This window comes from Somniosus microcephalus, chromosome 5 (genome assembly GCF_052327205.1).
Source record: "Somniosus microcephalus isolate GS21.2 chromosome 5, FLI_Smic_1.0, whole genome shotgun sequence".
Taxonomy (NCBI): Eukaryota; Metazoa; Chordata; class Chondrichthyes; order Squaliformes; family Somniosidae; genus Somniosus; species Somniosus microcephalus.
This window is the reverse complement of record NC_140991.1, coordinates 165,464,634-165,478,022: the sequence shown is the minus strand read 5'-3', so window position 1 is coordinate 165,478,022 and position 13,389 is coordinate 165,464,634. Positions and strand designations below refer to the sequence as shown.

General features: G+C 44.2%; 2 protein-coding genes across 6 annotated transcripts in view; one reads left to right on the top strand and one right to left on the bottom strand.

The window, feature by feature from the left end:
- bzw2 (basic leucine zipper and W2 domains 2) overlaps window positions 1-10,553 on the bottom strand; it is a 102,766-nt gene extending 92,213 nt beyond the window's left edge. The window contains exon 1 of one of the 3 annotated variants that reach the window (XM_085988408.1): window positions 10,531-10,553. In XM_085988408.1, the coding sequence (XP_085844534.1) occupies window positions 10,531-10,538 (8 nt within the window). In that variant the 5' untranslated portion in view covers window positions 10,539-10,553. Of the gene's footprint in view, window positions 1-9,722; window positions 9,941-10,112; window positions 10,298-10,530 lie in introns of those variants that run through there. The other 2 variants (XM_085988405.1, XM_085988406.1) reach the window with 2 other exon arrangements.
- Window positions 9,975-13,389, top strand: part of ankmy2a (ankyrin repeat and MYND domain containing 2a) — a 38,189-nt gene continuing 34,774 nt past the window's right edge. Inside the window, exons 1-2 of one of the 3 annotated variants that reach the window (XM_085988399.1) lie at window positions 9,982-10,029; window positions 10,689-10,770. In XM_085988399.1, coding sequence (XP_085844525.1) covers window positions 10,704-10,770 — 67 coding nt within the window. In that variant the 5' untranslated portion in view covers window positions 9,982-10,029; window positions 10,689-10,703. Of the gene's footprint in view, window positions 10,030-10,605; window positions 10,771-13,389 lie in introns of those variants that run through there. The other 2 variants (XM_085988404.1, XM_085988402.1) reach the window with 2 other exon arrangements.

The window sequence follows — 13,389 nt, the reverse complement described above, 5'->3', positions numbered from 1 at the left end:
TCCTCTGTAATTGCCGCAATCGGACTGGTCATCTTTCTTGAAGGTGGTCACAATTACGGCGTCAGAGATCCCCTGGCATGCTCTCCTCCTTCGAGATAAGAGAAATGAGTTCATGAATTCGCGCCAGTTGTACTTCTCCGCCATGCTTTAGTGCCTCGGCGGGGATTCCATCTACTCCAGAGGCCTTGTTGTTCTTCAGTTGTCAGATAGCCTTTTCACCCTCATGCAGAATGGACAGCACTGCAGCAAACTCCATTCATTGCTGCATTACTCTCTTTACTTCCACGCCTAATCATTTTTTTCTGCCAATTTTCTCCCTACCTCTTCTCCTCAAAGCAATAAATGCCTTGCTGGCTTATGGGTGCAGAGTGCTGGTGTCCTTTGTGCTTATCCAAGTGTTTATTCCTAAACAGAGTATTTCCCCAAACATTTTCAGCAGGGTGGCTGGACAGCAATAAGGAGCAGGAACCCTACACCATTTTCTTCTTCCTGATCCAGGAGCACTGCCACCAATTAGCCAGGCTAAGATTAGCTAACTCAACACAGACCAGCATGAGTCACGTGTTATTGGTGGTCTGACATTGTCTCACGCGCACATGCAAATCTCGTAAAAAAGATAATTTATTTGGACAATATACCCCTTTAAGTAGAGGAGAAATTCAAGTTCAATAGTTTTGAGAAATGGGTGTGCCTAATTGGATAATTAAAATTAACCACTGTAAATACCTTCCAAAAGAAGTACTACTTTGGTATTCGGGTAACCGTATGCCACCGAGTAAATCCACACAAATCCTTGGAAACTATATCTGTCAAAGCTGTATCATTGTACTGTAATGAGGATTATTAAGTCACTCTCTTGTGTAGCCATTTCAGTAGGTAATTGTCAAACAAATGAAGGTAGCAATTTTAATAATGATTAATATAATATTTACATCCTATCATTTGAATACAACACCATTTAATTATTTTTGTTTGAATTTGCATCTGTTTATGCACAACAGCAATTTTACAAAAAAATGAACCTACTGCTGTTTGAATAGCATTAAGACTATTGTAACTAATCCAATGTGTTTTCAACATCTTAGAATAAACATGTGAAACTAATCACAGCGACATTTCTCAAACAGGATTAATAACGGTTAAGTCATACTTTCCTTGGTGAGGCTTCTTACAGTCTAAAAGGATTTACACAATAGCCAAGGCTTGCAATTAGGATGCCATTTAGTAATCTGGTACACAAGTTCAAACTGCAAGAGGACACATGAATCCAGGTAATCCAGTGCTAATTGGTCACTGTATCCTTTTTCATATTCCAGTTAAAAAGTCCCTTTTATATATCAAAATGTATGAACTGTCAAGTACCCAAATCTCCTTCAAAAGCAGAACAATACTAGATTCAGCGTTTTGAAACTTGCTGGAAAGTGGATTGCTACACTGATTTTTTAAAATAACCAGAGATTTTTTTTAATATAGTATCTCTACATGATGTCAGCAGGGCTCCATGCTGATTTCCCACTTGCTCTTCTTGCTCAGAGTTGCAAATTATCATTCAGTTCAGATGGGTTTCATCCGTTTAGCAGGTATCCTAAGTGCTGACAAGTTCAGACGCACTGATTCATGGTAATTGAGCTGCCTCATGCCAATACACTCTAATCTATTTTTTTTTAAACTTTGCTCTGTTTACAGTTAGAGAATATTGCTCTAATTGTTGTACTAAAAATGTTTGGAGTAAAGAGAAAGTAATTGGCTAGTATTTACTGTAAAATAATTACCATCCTTCCTATTCTCAGTTCCTCCCATATTCTCATTTGCTATTTATATACTGTAGTAGTAAGTCATATATAGGCACAAGAGCACACGCAAAAGGCTATTCTGGATCTCCACAGCTATAATACATAATGAGTTTACAGATTGTGAGAAAAGTAAAACAATAATGAAAGAAATATCAGCTTCAGTTATTAACTATTTACCCTCAGTATGCTTTTTCACAACGAGGTTTTTACTTGGTACAAATAGAATCATTATAAAATACAACAAGAAACAGCAACAGGATAAGAATACATATAATCAATTACCACTGAATTTTAGGAGACTTGTGACCTTTGTCATCACTAATATCGGAAAAAGCCTTTACAGTAAGGATACTTAAAAACAGATTCCAATTTGCAATATTTCTCCCTTCCCCCCACCAGAAAAAAAAGTGCTCACTCATCTGTAGTATTGTATTGTTCCACAGATATGTCTCTGCAGTTTTCTAGTATCTCACCCAAATGGCCAATCTTCATATGTGAAGATGGATTGTGTCACTAAAGGTATTTGACCCATGGAGGGCATCTTAGTTGAGTGTGATTCTGTTCTCCTCACCTGTTAGCCAAGGATGCACTTTCCAGCAGGGGTCAAGAGTCAGCAATCAGGAAGTCAAGCTAATTTCTATCACTTGCCTAGCCCTAGCGCCTTGAGACCAAGTGTAGCACTCCTATTCCCATCACAGTTGCAATGAGTTATCTCAGCATACACATGGAATAAACCCTGGGACCTTCCTAGCCTGTATTGTTCAGCACATTTACCCACTGAGCCTTTGAGGTGCTCAAATATTTTTTAAAAATTTTACATCTCACTATCTTCTCTGATCTTAAAGGGGAACTCCCACATCCCCTCCATTGCTAAAGCTGCTTTCAAGAAGTTTTTTCCCCTTTGTGTAAAACAATTATTTTTACAAATCTTAACTTTTTAAATCTGTCCAAGATTTGAATACTGTTACAATAAATGGGAAGCCTATTCGAGCACCTCTCATACACTCCTGGACAGGACGCAAGAAAAAGTTCAACTTCTCCAACCTCTCGATTTTTGTCATGGCATTTTTCTTATTGATAGTGCTCACTGCACCTCTGAACTTTGGTCTTGTGTTTTTGTTTCTGAGCACACCAAATATACTTTCCTACAGAATGTTCTGCCCTTCCATTGAAAACAAGGCTCACAGTCCCCTACTCTATCTTTCCTAGAACCTCAAAACTGAGGAACTCTTCAACATCTGCCATCTCAATTTCTCTGCTCCCCTCGCTCACGCCAACCTACCTCCCTCTGAACTTGCAGCACTCCATTCTCTCAGATCCAACCCCAACATTGTCATTAAACCTGCTGACAAGGGTGCTGTTTGGCAAACCGACCTCTACCTAGCGGAGGCTGAACGCCATCTCTCCGACACCTCCTCCTACCTCCCCCTGGACCATGACCCCACTATCGAACGTTAAGCCATCGTTTCCAAGACCATCACTGACCTCATCTCCTCTGGAGATCTTCCCTCGATGGTCGCCAACCTCATAGTTCCCCAAACCGGCACAGCCCGCTTCTACCTCCTTCCCAAGATCCACAAACAAGACTGCACTGGTAAGCCTGACATCGGTTGTGGGGAAAATGCTAGAGTCTATTATAAAAGATGTAATAGCAGAGCACTTGGAAAGCAGTGACAGGATCGGACAAAGTCAACATGAATTTACAAAAGGTAAATTATGCTTGACTAGTCTACTGGAATTTTTTTGAGGATGTAACTGGTAAAATAGATAAGGGAGAACCAGTGGATGTGGTGTATTTGGACTTTCAGAAGACTTTCATTAAGGTCCCGCATAAGAGATTAGCGTGCAAAATTAAGGCACATGGGATTGGGGGCAAGGTATTGACTTGGATAGAGAACTGGTTGGCGGACAGAAAGCAAAGAGTTGGAATAAACGGGTCATTTTCTGAGTGGCAGGCAGTGACTAGTGGGGTACCGCAAGGATCGGTCCTAGGACCCCAGCTGTTCACAATATATATTAATGATCTGGACGAGGGAATTGGATGTAATATCTCCAAATTTGCAGACGACACAAAGCTGGGTGGGAGGGTAAGCTGTGAGGAGGATGTTGTGAAACTCCAGTACGATTTGGACAGGTTGGGTGATTGGGCAGAAACATGGCAAATGCACTGTAATGTGGATAAATGTGAGGTTATCCACTTTGGTGGCAAAAACAGGAAGGCAGATTATTATTTGAATGGCAATAGATTGGGAGAAGGGGAAGTGCAAAGAGACCTGGGTGTCCTTGTGAACCAGTCGCTGAAGGTAAGCATGCAGGTGCAGCAGGCAGTTAAGAAGGCAAATGGTATGTTGGCCTTCGTAGCAAGAGGGTTTGAGTACAGGAACAAGGATGTCTTGCTGCAGTTGTACAGGGCCTTGGTGAGACCGCACCTTGAGTATTGTGTGCAGTTTTGGTCACCTTGCCTGAGGAAAGACGTTCTTGCCATGGAGGGAGTGCAGCGAAGATTCACCAGGCTGATACCTGGGATGGCAGGAATGACGTATGAGGAGAGATTTTGTCGATTGGGCTTATACTCACTGGAGTTTAGAAGATTGAGAGGGGATCGCATCGAAACCTATAAAATTGTGTCAGGTCTGGACAGACTAGATGCAGGAAGGATGTTTCTGATGGCCAGGGAGTCCAGAACCAGGGGTCATAGTCTAAGGATAAGGGGTAAGCCATTTAGGACTGAAATGAGGAGGAATTTCTTCACCCAGAGAGTGGTGAACCTGTGGAATTCTCTGCCACAGAGGGCGGTGGAGGCCAGTTCATTAAATATATTCAAGAAAGAGTTGGATATATTTCTTGAGGCTAAAGGGATCAAGGGATATGGGGAAAAGGCAGGGACAGGGTACTGAATTTGGATGATCAGCCATGATCACGTTGAATGGCGGAGCAGACTCGAAGGGCTGAATGGCCTACTCCTGCTCCTATCTTCTATGTTTTTATGACCCATCGTTTCAGCCTGTTCTTGCCCCACAGAGCTTCTCTCTTCCTAGCTCGACTCTATTCTTTCTCCATTGTCCAGTCTCTTCCCACCTACATCCGTGACTCTTCCAACACCCTCCGCCACTAACAGTTTCCAGGTCCCAACCGTCTCCTTTTCATTATGGATGTCCAATCCCTCTACACCTCCATCCCCCACCAGGATGGCCTGAGGACGCTTTGCTTCTTCCTTGAACAGAGGCCCAACTAGTCCCCAACCAACACCACCCTCCTTCGCCTGGCTGAACTTGTTCTTACATTGAACACTTCTTCTTAGGCAGTCCCTCGGAACCGAGGATGACTTGCTTCCACATTAAAAATGAGTTCTCAGGTGACTGATGAGTCCAATGCGGGACCTACAGTCTCTGTCACAGGTGGGGCAGACGGTGGTTGAAGGGGCGGGTGGGTGGGGTGCTTGGGTTGACGTGCACTCCTTGCGCTGCCTGAGTTTGGCTTCCGCTTGCTCACGGCTAAGAAACTGGAGGTGTTCGGCACCTTCCCGGATGCTTCTCCTCCACTTTGTGCGGTCTTGGGCCAGAGATTCCCAGGTGTCGATGGGGATGTTACACTTTTTCAAGGAGGCTTTCAGGGTGTCCTTGAAGCGTTTCCTCTGCCCACCTGGGGCTCTCTTGCCGTGCCGGAGCTCCGAGTAGAGCGCTTGTTTTGGGAGTCTTGTATCGGGCATGCGGACAATGTGACCCGTCCATCGGAGTTGATTGAGCGCGGTCAAAGCTTCGATGCTGGGGATGTTGGCCTGAGCAAGAACACGGATGTTGGTGCGCCTATCCTGCCAATCAATTTGCAGGATTTGCGGAGGCAGCATTGGTGGTACCTCTCCAGTGCTTTGAGGTGCCTGCTGTACATGGTCCATGTCTCTGAGGCATACAGCAGGACGGGTATCACTGCTGCTCTGTAGACCATGAGCTTAGTGCCGGGTTTGAGTCCTGGTCTTCAAACACTCTCTTCCTCAGGCCACCGAAGGCTGCACTGGCACACTGAAGGCGGTGTTGGACTTCGTCGTCGACATCTGCCCTTGTTGACAGTATGCTCCCAAGGTATGAAAAGTGGTCCACGTTGTCCAAGGCCTTGTCATGGATTTTGATAATCGGGGGGCAGTATTGTGTGGCGGGGGCAGGTTGGTAGAGGACCTTTGTCTTACAGATGTTTAGTGTAAGGCCTATGCTCTCATACGCTTCGGTGAAGGTGTTGACGATGGTTTAGAGTTCGACCTCCGAGTGAGCACAGATGCAAGCGTCGTCTGCATGCTGTAATTCGATGACAGAGGATGGAACGACCTTGGATCTGGACTGGAGGCGATGGAGGTTGAACAGTTTCCCGTTTGTTTTGTAAATTAGCTCCACTCCGGTGGGGAGCTTACGGAGGGCGAGATGGAGCATTGCAGCAAGGAAGATCGAGAAGAGCGTTGGTGCGATGACACAGCCTTGTTTGACCCTGGTTCGTACGTGAATTGCGTCTGTGGTGGAACCATTGGTCAGGATCACGGCTTGCATGTCGTCGTGAAGCAAGCAGAAGATGGTGACAAACTTTTGAGGGCAGCCGAATTTGAGGAGGACACTCCATAATCCCTCACGGTTGACAGTGTCGAAGGCTTTTGTGAGATCAAAGAAGACCGTGTACAGCGGTTGGTGCTGTTCCCTGCATTTCTCTTGTAATTGACGTGCAAAGATGTGCGGTGTTACATTGAACAACTTCTCCTTTGACTCCACTCACTTCCTCCAAATTAAAAGTGTTTCTTTGGGAACCCGCATGGGTCCTCGCTATGCCTGCCTTTTCGTGGGATATGTGGAACATTCTTTGTTCCAGTACTACTCAGGTCCCCTCCCTCACCTCTTTTTCTGGTACATTGATGACTATCGGTGCCATTTCCTGCTCTCATCCTGAACTAGAAAATTTCATTCACTTTGCTTCCAATTTCCACCCTTCCCTCACCTTCACATGGTCCATCTCTGACTCTTCCCATCCTTTCCTTGACTTCTCTGTCTCAATCTCTGGGGATAGGCTATTGACAAAACATTCACCATAAGCCCACTGACTCCCACAGCTACCTGAACTACACTTTCTCCCACCCCGCTTCCTGCAAAGACACTATTCCATTCTCCCAGTTTCTCCGTCTCCGCCACATCTGTTCGGACGATGCCACCTTCCATTCTAGTGCATCCAATATGTCTTCCTTTTTCCTCAACCGAGGATTCTCCTCTACCGTGGTTGACACGGCCCTTGACCGCGTCCATTCTATTTCCCGCACTTCTGCTCTCACCCCTTCCCCTCCCTCCTAGAACCACGATAGGGTTCCCCTTGTCCTCACCTTTCACCCCACCAGCCTCCACATTCAACGAATCAGCCTCTGCCATTTCCGTCACCTCCAACATGATCCCACCACCAAACGCATCGCCCCCTCCCCTCCCAGCATTCCGAAGGGACCCCCTCCCTCCGCGACACCCTGGTCCACTCCTCTATCACCTCCAACACCCCTTCCCCTGGCACCTTCACATGCAAGCGCAGGAGATGCAACACATGCCCTTTTACCTCCTCCCTTCCCACTGTCCAGGGCTCCAAACACTCCTTCCAGGTGAAACAGCAATTTACTTGTACTTCTTGTAATTTAGTATACTGTATTCACTGCTCACGATGTGGTCTCCTCTGCATTGGGGAGACCAAACACAGATTGGGTGACCGCTTTGTGGAACACCTCTGTTCAGTCCGTAAGGGTGACCCCGAACTTCCGGTCGCCTGTCACTTTAATTCTCCGCTCCATTCCCACTCAGACCTCAGTGTCCTCGGCCTCTTACACTGTTCCAATGAAGCTCAATGTAAGCTCGAGGAACAGCACCTCATCTTTCGATTAGGCACTTTACAGCCTTCTGGACTCAACATCGAGTTCAACAATTTCAGACCATAACCTCTGCCCCTACCTATTTATTCATTTTTTTCCCTCTCTCTCACATGGCAGTTGTCGATCATTCTGCCATTGCCATTTACACTTCATCTAGAGTCATCTTTTGTTTCTTAACTTGTCCCATTACCATCTCCTTTTGCCTTGCACCATCATCCCTTTTGTCTCTTAATCTCTCCTGCCTTCCATCCTATCACAGACCTTCCCTTGTGTTCTTTCCTCCCCTCCCCCCCTTCCCTGCCCCTACACTTGCTTAAAAACCTGTTCCATCTCCAACTTTTTCCAGTTCTGACGAAGGGTCATCAACCTGAAACGTTAACTCTGTTTCTCCCTCCACAGATGCTGCCTGACCCGCTGAGTATTTCAAGCATTTTCTGTTTTTATTTCAGATTTCCAGCATCCGCAGTATTTTGCTTTTGAACTCTTCCTCCTTCAACTTCAGACTTTTAAAGCCAAAGTCTGGCATCACCCACAAGTAATTCTTAATTTAACTTGTACTCTCGGTTACTCTTTTCAACTTTGGTGGCAGCCTGCATTGTCACCTTGGCCCTTCATGTTAGGATTCTCAGTATATATAAAACCTGTTGCTCCTATTATTCCACGCTGCTAGTACATAAACATTAGTCGGTGAATTGCAAAGTTAATATGAAACCAAAGTAAGAATGATTTCAGAGACCATCTTTGCAAATAATTGATGTATAAAAAATGCCCTATAATAATTTATGCTGCTACAAGTACAATGCATCAACTTTATAACTGTAATCAATACGTTGCTTTTCATGACTTCAGACAATATTTCCGCGGATTGACTGGCTGGGTCCAAGTGAGCATAAACACAATTCAAACGTGGTCAGCACCACGGAATTTTGTTTCAGTAGTAACATTTCTGTGATCAGTTCTCACTTCCTGCTGTTATCACAGTAGCTTATTAACAATTCCAACACCCTCAGAGAAAGTATCTTGATTCTGAACTCCAAATGCATAACTGTGGCATGAACATTCACTGCTGCTCACCTAACACAATTAAGTCGACAGGCTATCTATCGTGTGCGACATTCCTGTTGCTGACCATGTACAAACTATCTAAGTGCAGTCAACGTGGTTTGGATTGGTATAACTTTTATCTACAAAGGAACTTAAAAAGCGAACGTTTTACTAGCACGATATGTAGACCATCGAGCACATGAAACGAATCAGACGCGCAACTTTTCACCGTTAAAATTAGCCTTATTTCTCCTAGTTCTCAATGTTGGCGATTATTACCGAAGGTTTCTCTCTAGACGCGATATGTCGGTCTGAAGACGAATCAAATCGCGGCAACTGTCTTAAATATAAGTTGTCTTTTTTTAATTTACTCGGCTGATTCTGTGTCGTCGTCCCCTCCCCTCCCCTCCTCGTTTGAGATGAATACATTTCTAAATTCGGTGACAAACGGGATAAATCTGCATCCGTTCCAACCTGAGAGAGAGGGCGAGGCAGGAGATAAAAGGGGTCATGAGCTCAACTGTCTCCGGGGAGAAATGTTACATCAAACCAACGGGAACTTACACTCAAGAGAATGGGAGCCAACCCCGTCTTATAAAAAGAAATGGTACAATCACAAACGTATCGAATATGTTTTTCTGCCGTCATCTAAACTACAAACACACCGTAACCAGATCCAAGCGCAGACAATATTTCCATAGTCCATGACATAAAAATCTCTGCATTTTAATCCATTTCTAATTAATCCGCAAACAGTGCTGATTACATCCGTACTTGACACTCACTCAAAATCGTTTACACACGACTACCGTTAACGCACATTAATTTATCTGTTGGAACGTATACAGTAGATTAATTTAATAGACAGCAAAGACATACAAACCAATGCTAACATTAACGATACATGACATTAACAACGAATCATTTCTAAACTACACTAACGCCATTAAGATCAGAACTTGTTCTATTAATACACACAAAGGTAATATATAGTGCAATCTGCTGACCTGTTAATGCAAATATAACGTCAAAGCTGAAATATGATAGAAGATAAACTATTAAAAGTACAGACTCTTCAAAAAGATTTGCGTAGCTCGGTGCAATTTAACCAGCATTTCGCACCACGTCCAAACCTCAGCTCTTCCTGTCCCCTTCGATGTTTTACAAAGACCACACATTCCAACCTCTTCACTGTGTTTCCTTTACTACACAACGTAATACACAATTGTGCACTACACACGCTCTCTAGATTTCGCAGCCGACCACTGGGTTATGGAATTACTCGTCGTGATCGCGAGTCGCCCTTTTCTGAAGGTCTGTACACATGTATATATAATAATAATAATGTATACGAGGGTTGTTTTCCCTCTGCCTCCCTGACCGTGCCCATACTTAACCCGCTGGTGTCAGCTGCAGTTGCTCCTATCGTCCTGTTCTGAATTCACCACACAATCAGGCAAACGTTCCAATCTATTGTCCTTTGCCCACTCCGCGTTCTTACCCGACCGACTCAACGTTCCAAAGTACTCCGAACAATGCAGCCCGCGAGCCCAGGCATTCACACGCACACTGCCCATGCGCGCGCGGGGCTTTCCGTCGGAGGGAGGGAGGAAGCCGACACACACTGCTGGCGCTACCACTGCACCAAGGGTGGGGGGGAGGAAACCACTAAAAAAAAATCAAAAAATTGAACTGTTCCATTTATCCTTATAGCAAGTATTAGATTTTGCATTATTAGATATGTAGATACGCTCAAAATAATCTCTGTTGGTGTGAGAGTGCATTTTACTGCTTCTTTGAGATGATCACACATACCCCACCATCTCCCCATGGAAGTGCAGGGATGGGCGATGCTTGTGGTTTTGCTACAGTTGCAGCAGCGAGGCAGCATTTGTTTGCAGCGGCTCTGATGGTTGGAAATCGGCCTTTTGTCTGCTCATAAGCCGCTGTGTGCGTGTTTTTTTTTTACTTAGTTGTTGAAGTGAAGCATGGCTCCTCCCAAGAAAGGAGATCTGACAGCCGAGGAGAGTGAATTATTGCAAGTCATTTCTGAAGGTAATGTCGACTGGCAGCGGGCCGCTCTTTTTTTTCCCCAGAAGATGTGTTTGGTGCGAGACTTGCTGTTGCAAAATAAAATGGACTGTCACAGATTTCTTTTTAAATCGAGCAATAAGGTGAATGATTAGGGCAGTAACTAAAATGGGGTGTGACGGCTAACTTTCAAATTAAAGGAAAAGGGGCCCAACAGGATGGATCAATGAACACTGTGTACATTTAACTGAATATTTCATTCACATTAGGGTGGGCATTAAATAATAAAACTATCGGTCAGCTACTTCAACAAATTACCACTCTTTGAATGATGGAGATGCAATGTTCCAGCACTTTCTATGGTCAGATTCACAGCACGTATAACCTACTTCTTGAGATTGTGGGCTCAATTTATATAATATAATTAAATTATATATATTTTATGGTATATGTAAGGGTTCTGGTGAGTAAATTTATTGCTCTAATGGTCCGCCGTATCCTTCTGGAGTAGTTGTTGCGTTGGGTGTTGATGTAGGCCACGCTACATTGTTTTTTAGTGTGTGCAAGTAATGTTTTACCGCCGTCATGAAGTTTTCACGTGTTTGGACAGCAGTGTTAGTAGCGTTAGATAATTTCATGACTGAAGTGTATTTGCTGGCGTGTCACACATACCCAGCCCTTCTGTTACAGATAAATGAGAATGTGGTATAATTGCATACAGTACATTTAATTTGGAAAATCTAGTTTAGCTTTTTTCAAGGAATGAGTACATGATATTGTGCCTGGTGGTCAGGTATGCAAACACCTGCTCATATATTCAGGGTTTGTTGCTGTCACCAATAACTGTGATATTGTACATTTAAAATAAGGGAATGGTGGACATGTTGAATAAATACTTTGCGTCAGTATTTATAGTAGAGGAAGGGGATAGTATGTCAGACATCCCAAGGAAACTAATATTGAATCAGGAACAGGGAGTCGCCAAAATTAACGTAAGCAAAATAATAGTAATGAAGAAAATAATGACACTAAAGAGTGACAAATTCCCAGGACCAGATGGTTTCCATGGCAGGGTTTTAAAGGAAGTAAGTGAGAACATTGCAGATGCCCTAACTAGGATATATTGGCCTTGGAGGGAGTGCAGCGTAGGTTTACCAGAATGATATCTGGACTCCAAGGGTTAAATTACGAGGAGAGATTACACAAACTATGATTGTATTCCCTGGAATTTAGATGGTTAAGGGGTGATTTGATCAAAGTTTTCAAGGAGAACTGATAGGGTCGATGGAGAGAAACTATTTCTGTTGGTTGGGGAGTCCAGGATTAGGGGGCATAATCTCAAAATTAGAGCCAGGGCTTTCAAGAGTCAAGTTAGGAAACACTTCTACACACAAAGGATGGTAGAAGTTTGGAACTCTCTTCTGTAAAATGACATTTGATGGCTAGGTCAATTAATTTTAAATCTGAGATTGATAGATTTTTGTTAACCAAAGGTATTAATGGATATGGGGCAAAGTTAAGTATATGGAGTTAGGTCACAGATCAGCTATGATCTCACTGAATGGCAGGACAGGCTCAAGGGGCTAAATGGCCTACTCCTATGTTCCTTGACTGGGTTGCAGAGAGGCAAGCAGTCATTGCTGCTGCTACACACTTCTAACTGGGACTATAATGGTGTTTTATATTGCATTGTGTTTGTCACCATGGCATTCAGGAGGAGTTCCGAGTACTCCCAAGATCCAAAAACTTATGCTTGTCAATTGTCAGATGACCAGTTCGTAGTGACTATCCTCATTGGGGTGTAGTGAGGTAAGAGGGAACTCTTTGTGGTCAAGTTGGTTTTAAGTAAACCTGCCTGATAGGCAATTAGAACTAAGTCAGTTCTCTGGCAGATTTGGTGATCCAATACCTGAGCCAGGCAGGTCTGTAGTACTGCAGGGTTTCTTTGGGTGATTGACCAGCCAGCCTGGTTCATTGGGACCTGGAAGAGTAGACTGCCACTGGGGCCAGGATTTCTTTTTTTTATTCATTCACGGGATGTGGGCGTTGCTGGCAAGGCCAGCATTCACTGCCCATCCATAGTTGCGTTTGAGAAGGTGGCTAGCCGCCGCCTTGAACTGCTGAAGTCCGTGTGGTGTTAGGTAGGGAGTTCCAGGATTTCGATCCAGCGACGATTAAGGAACGACGATATATGTCCAAGTCAGGATGGTGTGTAACTTGGAGGTGGTGGTGTTCCCATGTGCCTGCTGCCCTTGTGCTTCTAGGTGGTTGTGATTGTGGTTGCGAGTTTGGGAGGTGCTGTCAAAACTTGTCACTAACCCTGCAAGCCAATGCCCTAAGAAGTAGACTCCTACTTGGATCAGCAGTGGGATGTGTACCAGTGTTTTGCACTAATAAGTGATTTGGTTTTAGTGGCTCAAACTACAGTAGTAGTCCTCCAGACACTAGGTTCTTGTTGATGTGGTTATAAGTTCTCTACACATAGGAACATGGGAGAGACTTCACACCAGGCAAATGAAATCCAGATCTTGTGTCTACAGGCATTTCCTATCAACATTTCTGTTATAAATTCCTGTGTAAACTTGTCACGCTGTGATTACACCCTCCTACCAGTGGAGGTGCTGTAGTGTCACCATTTACAGG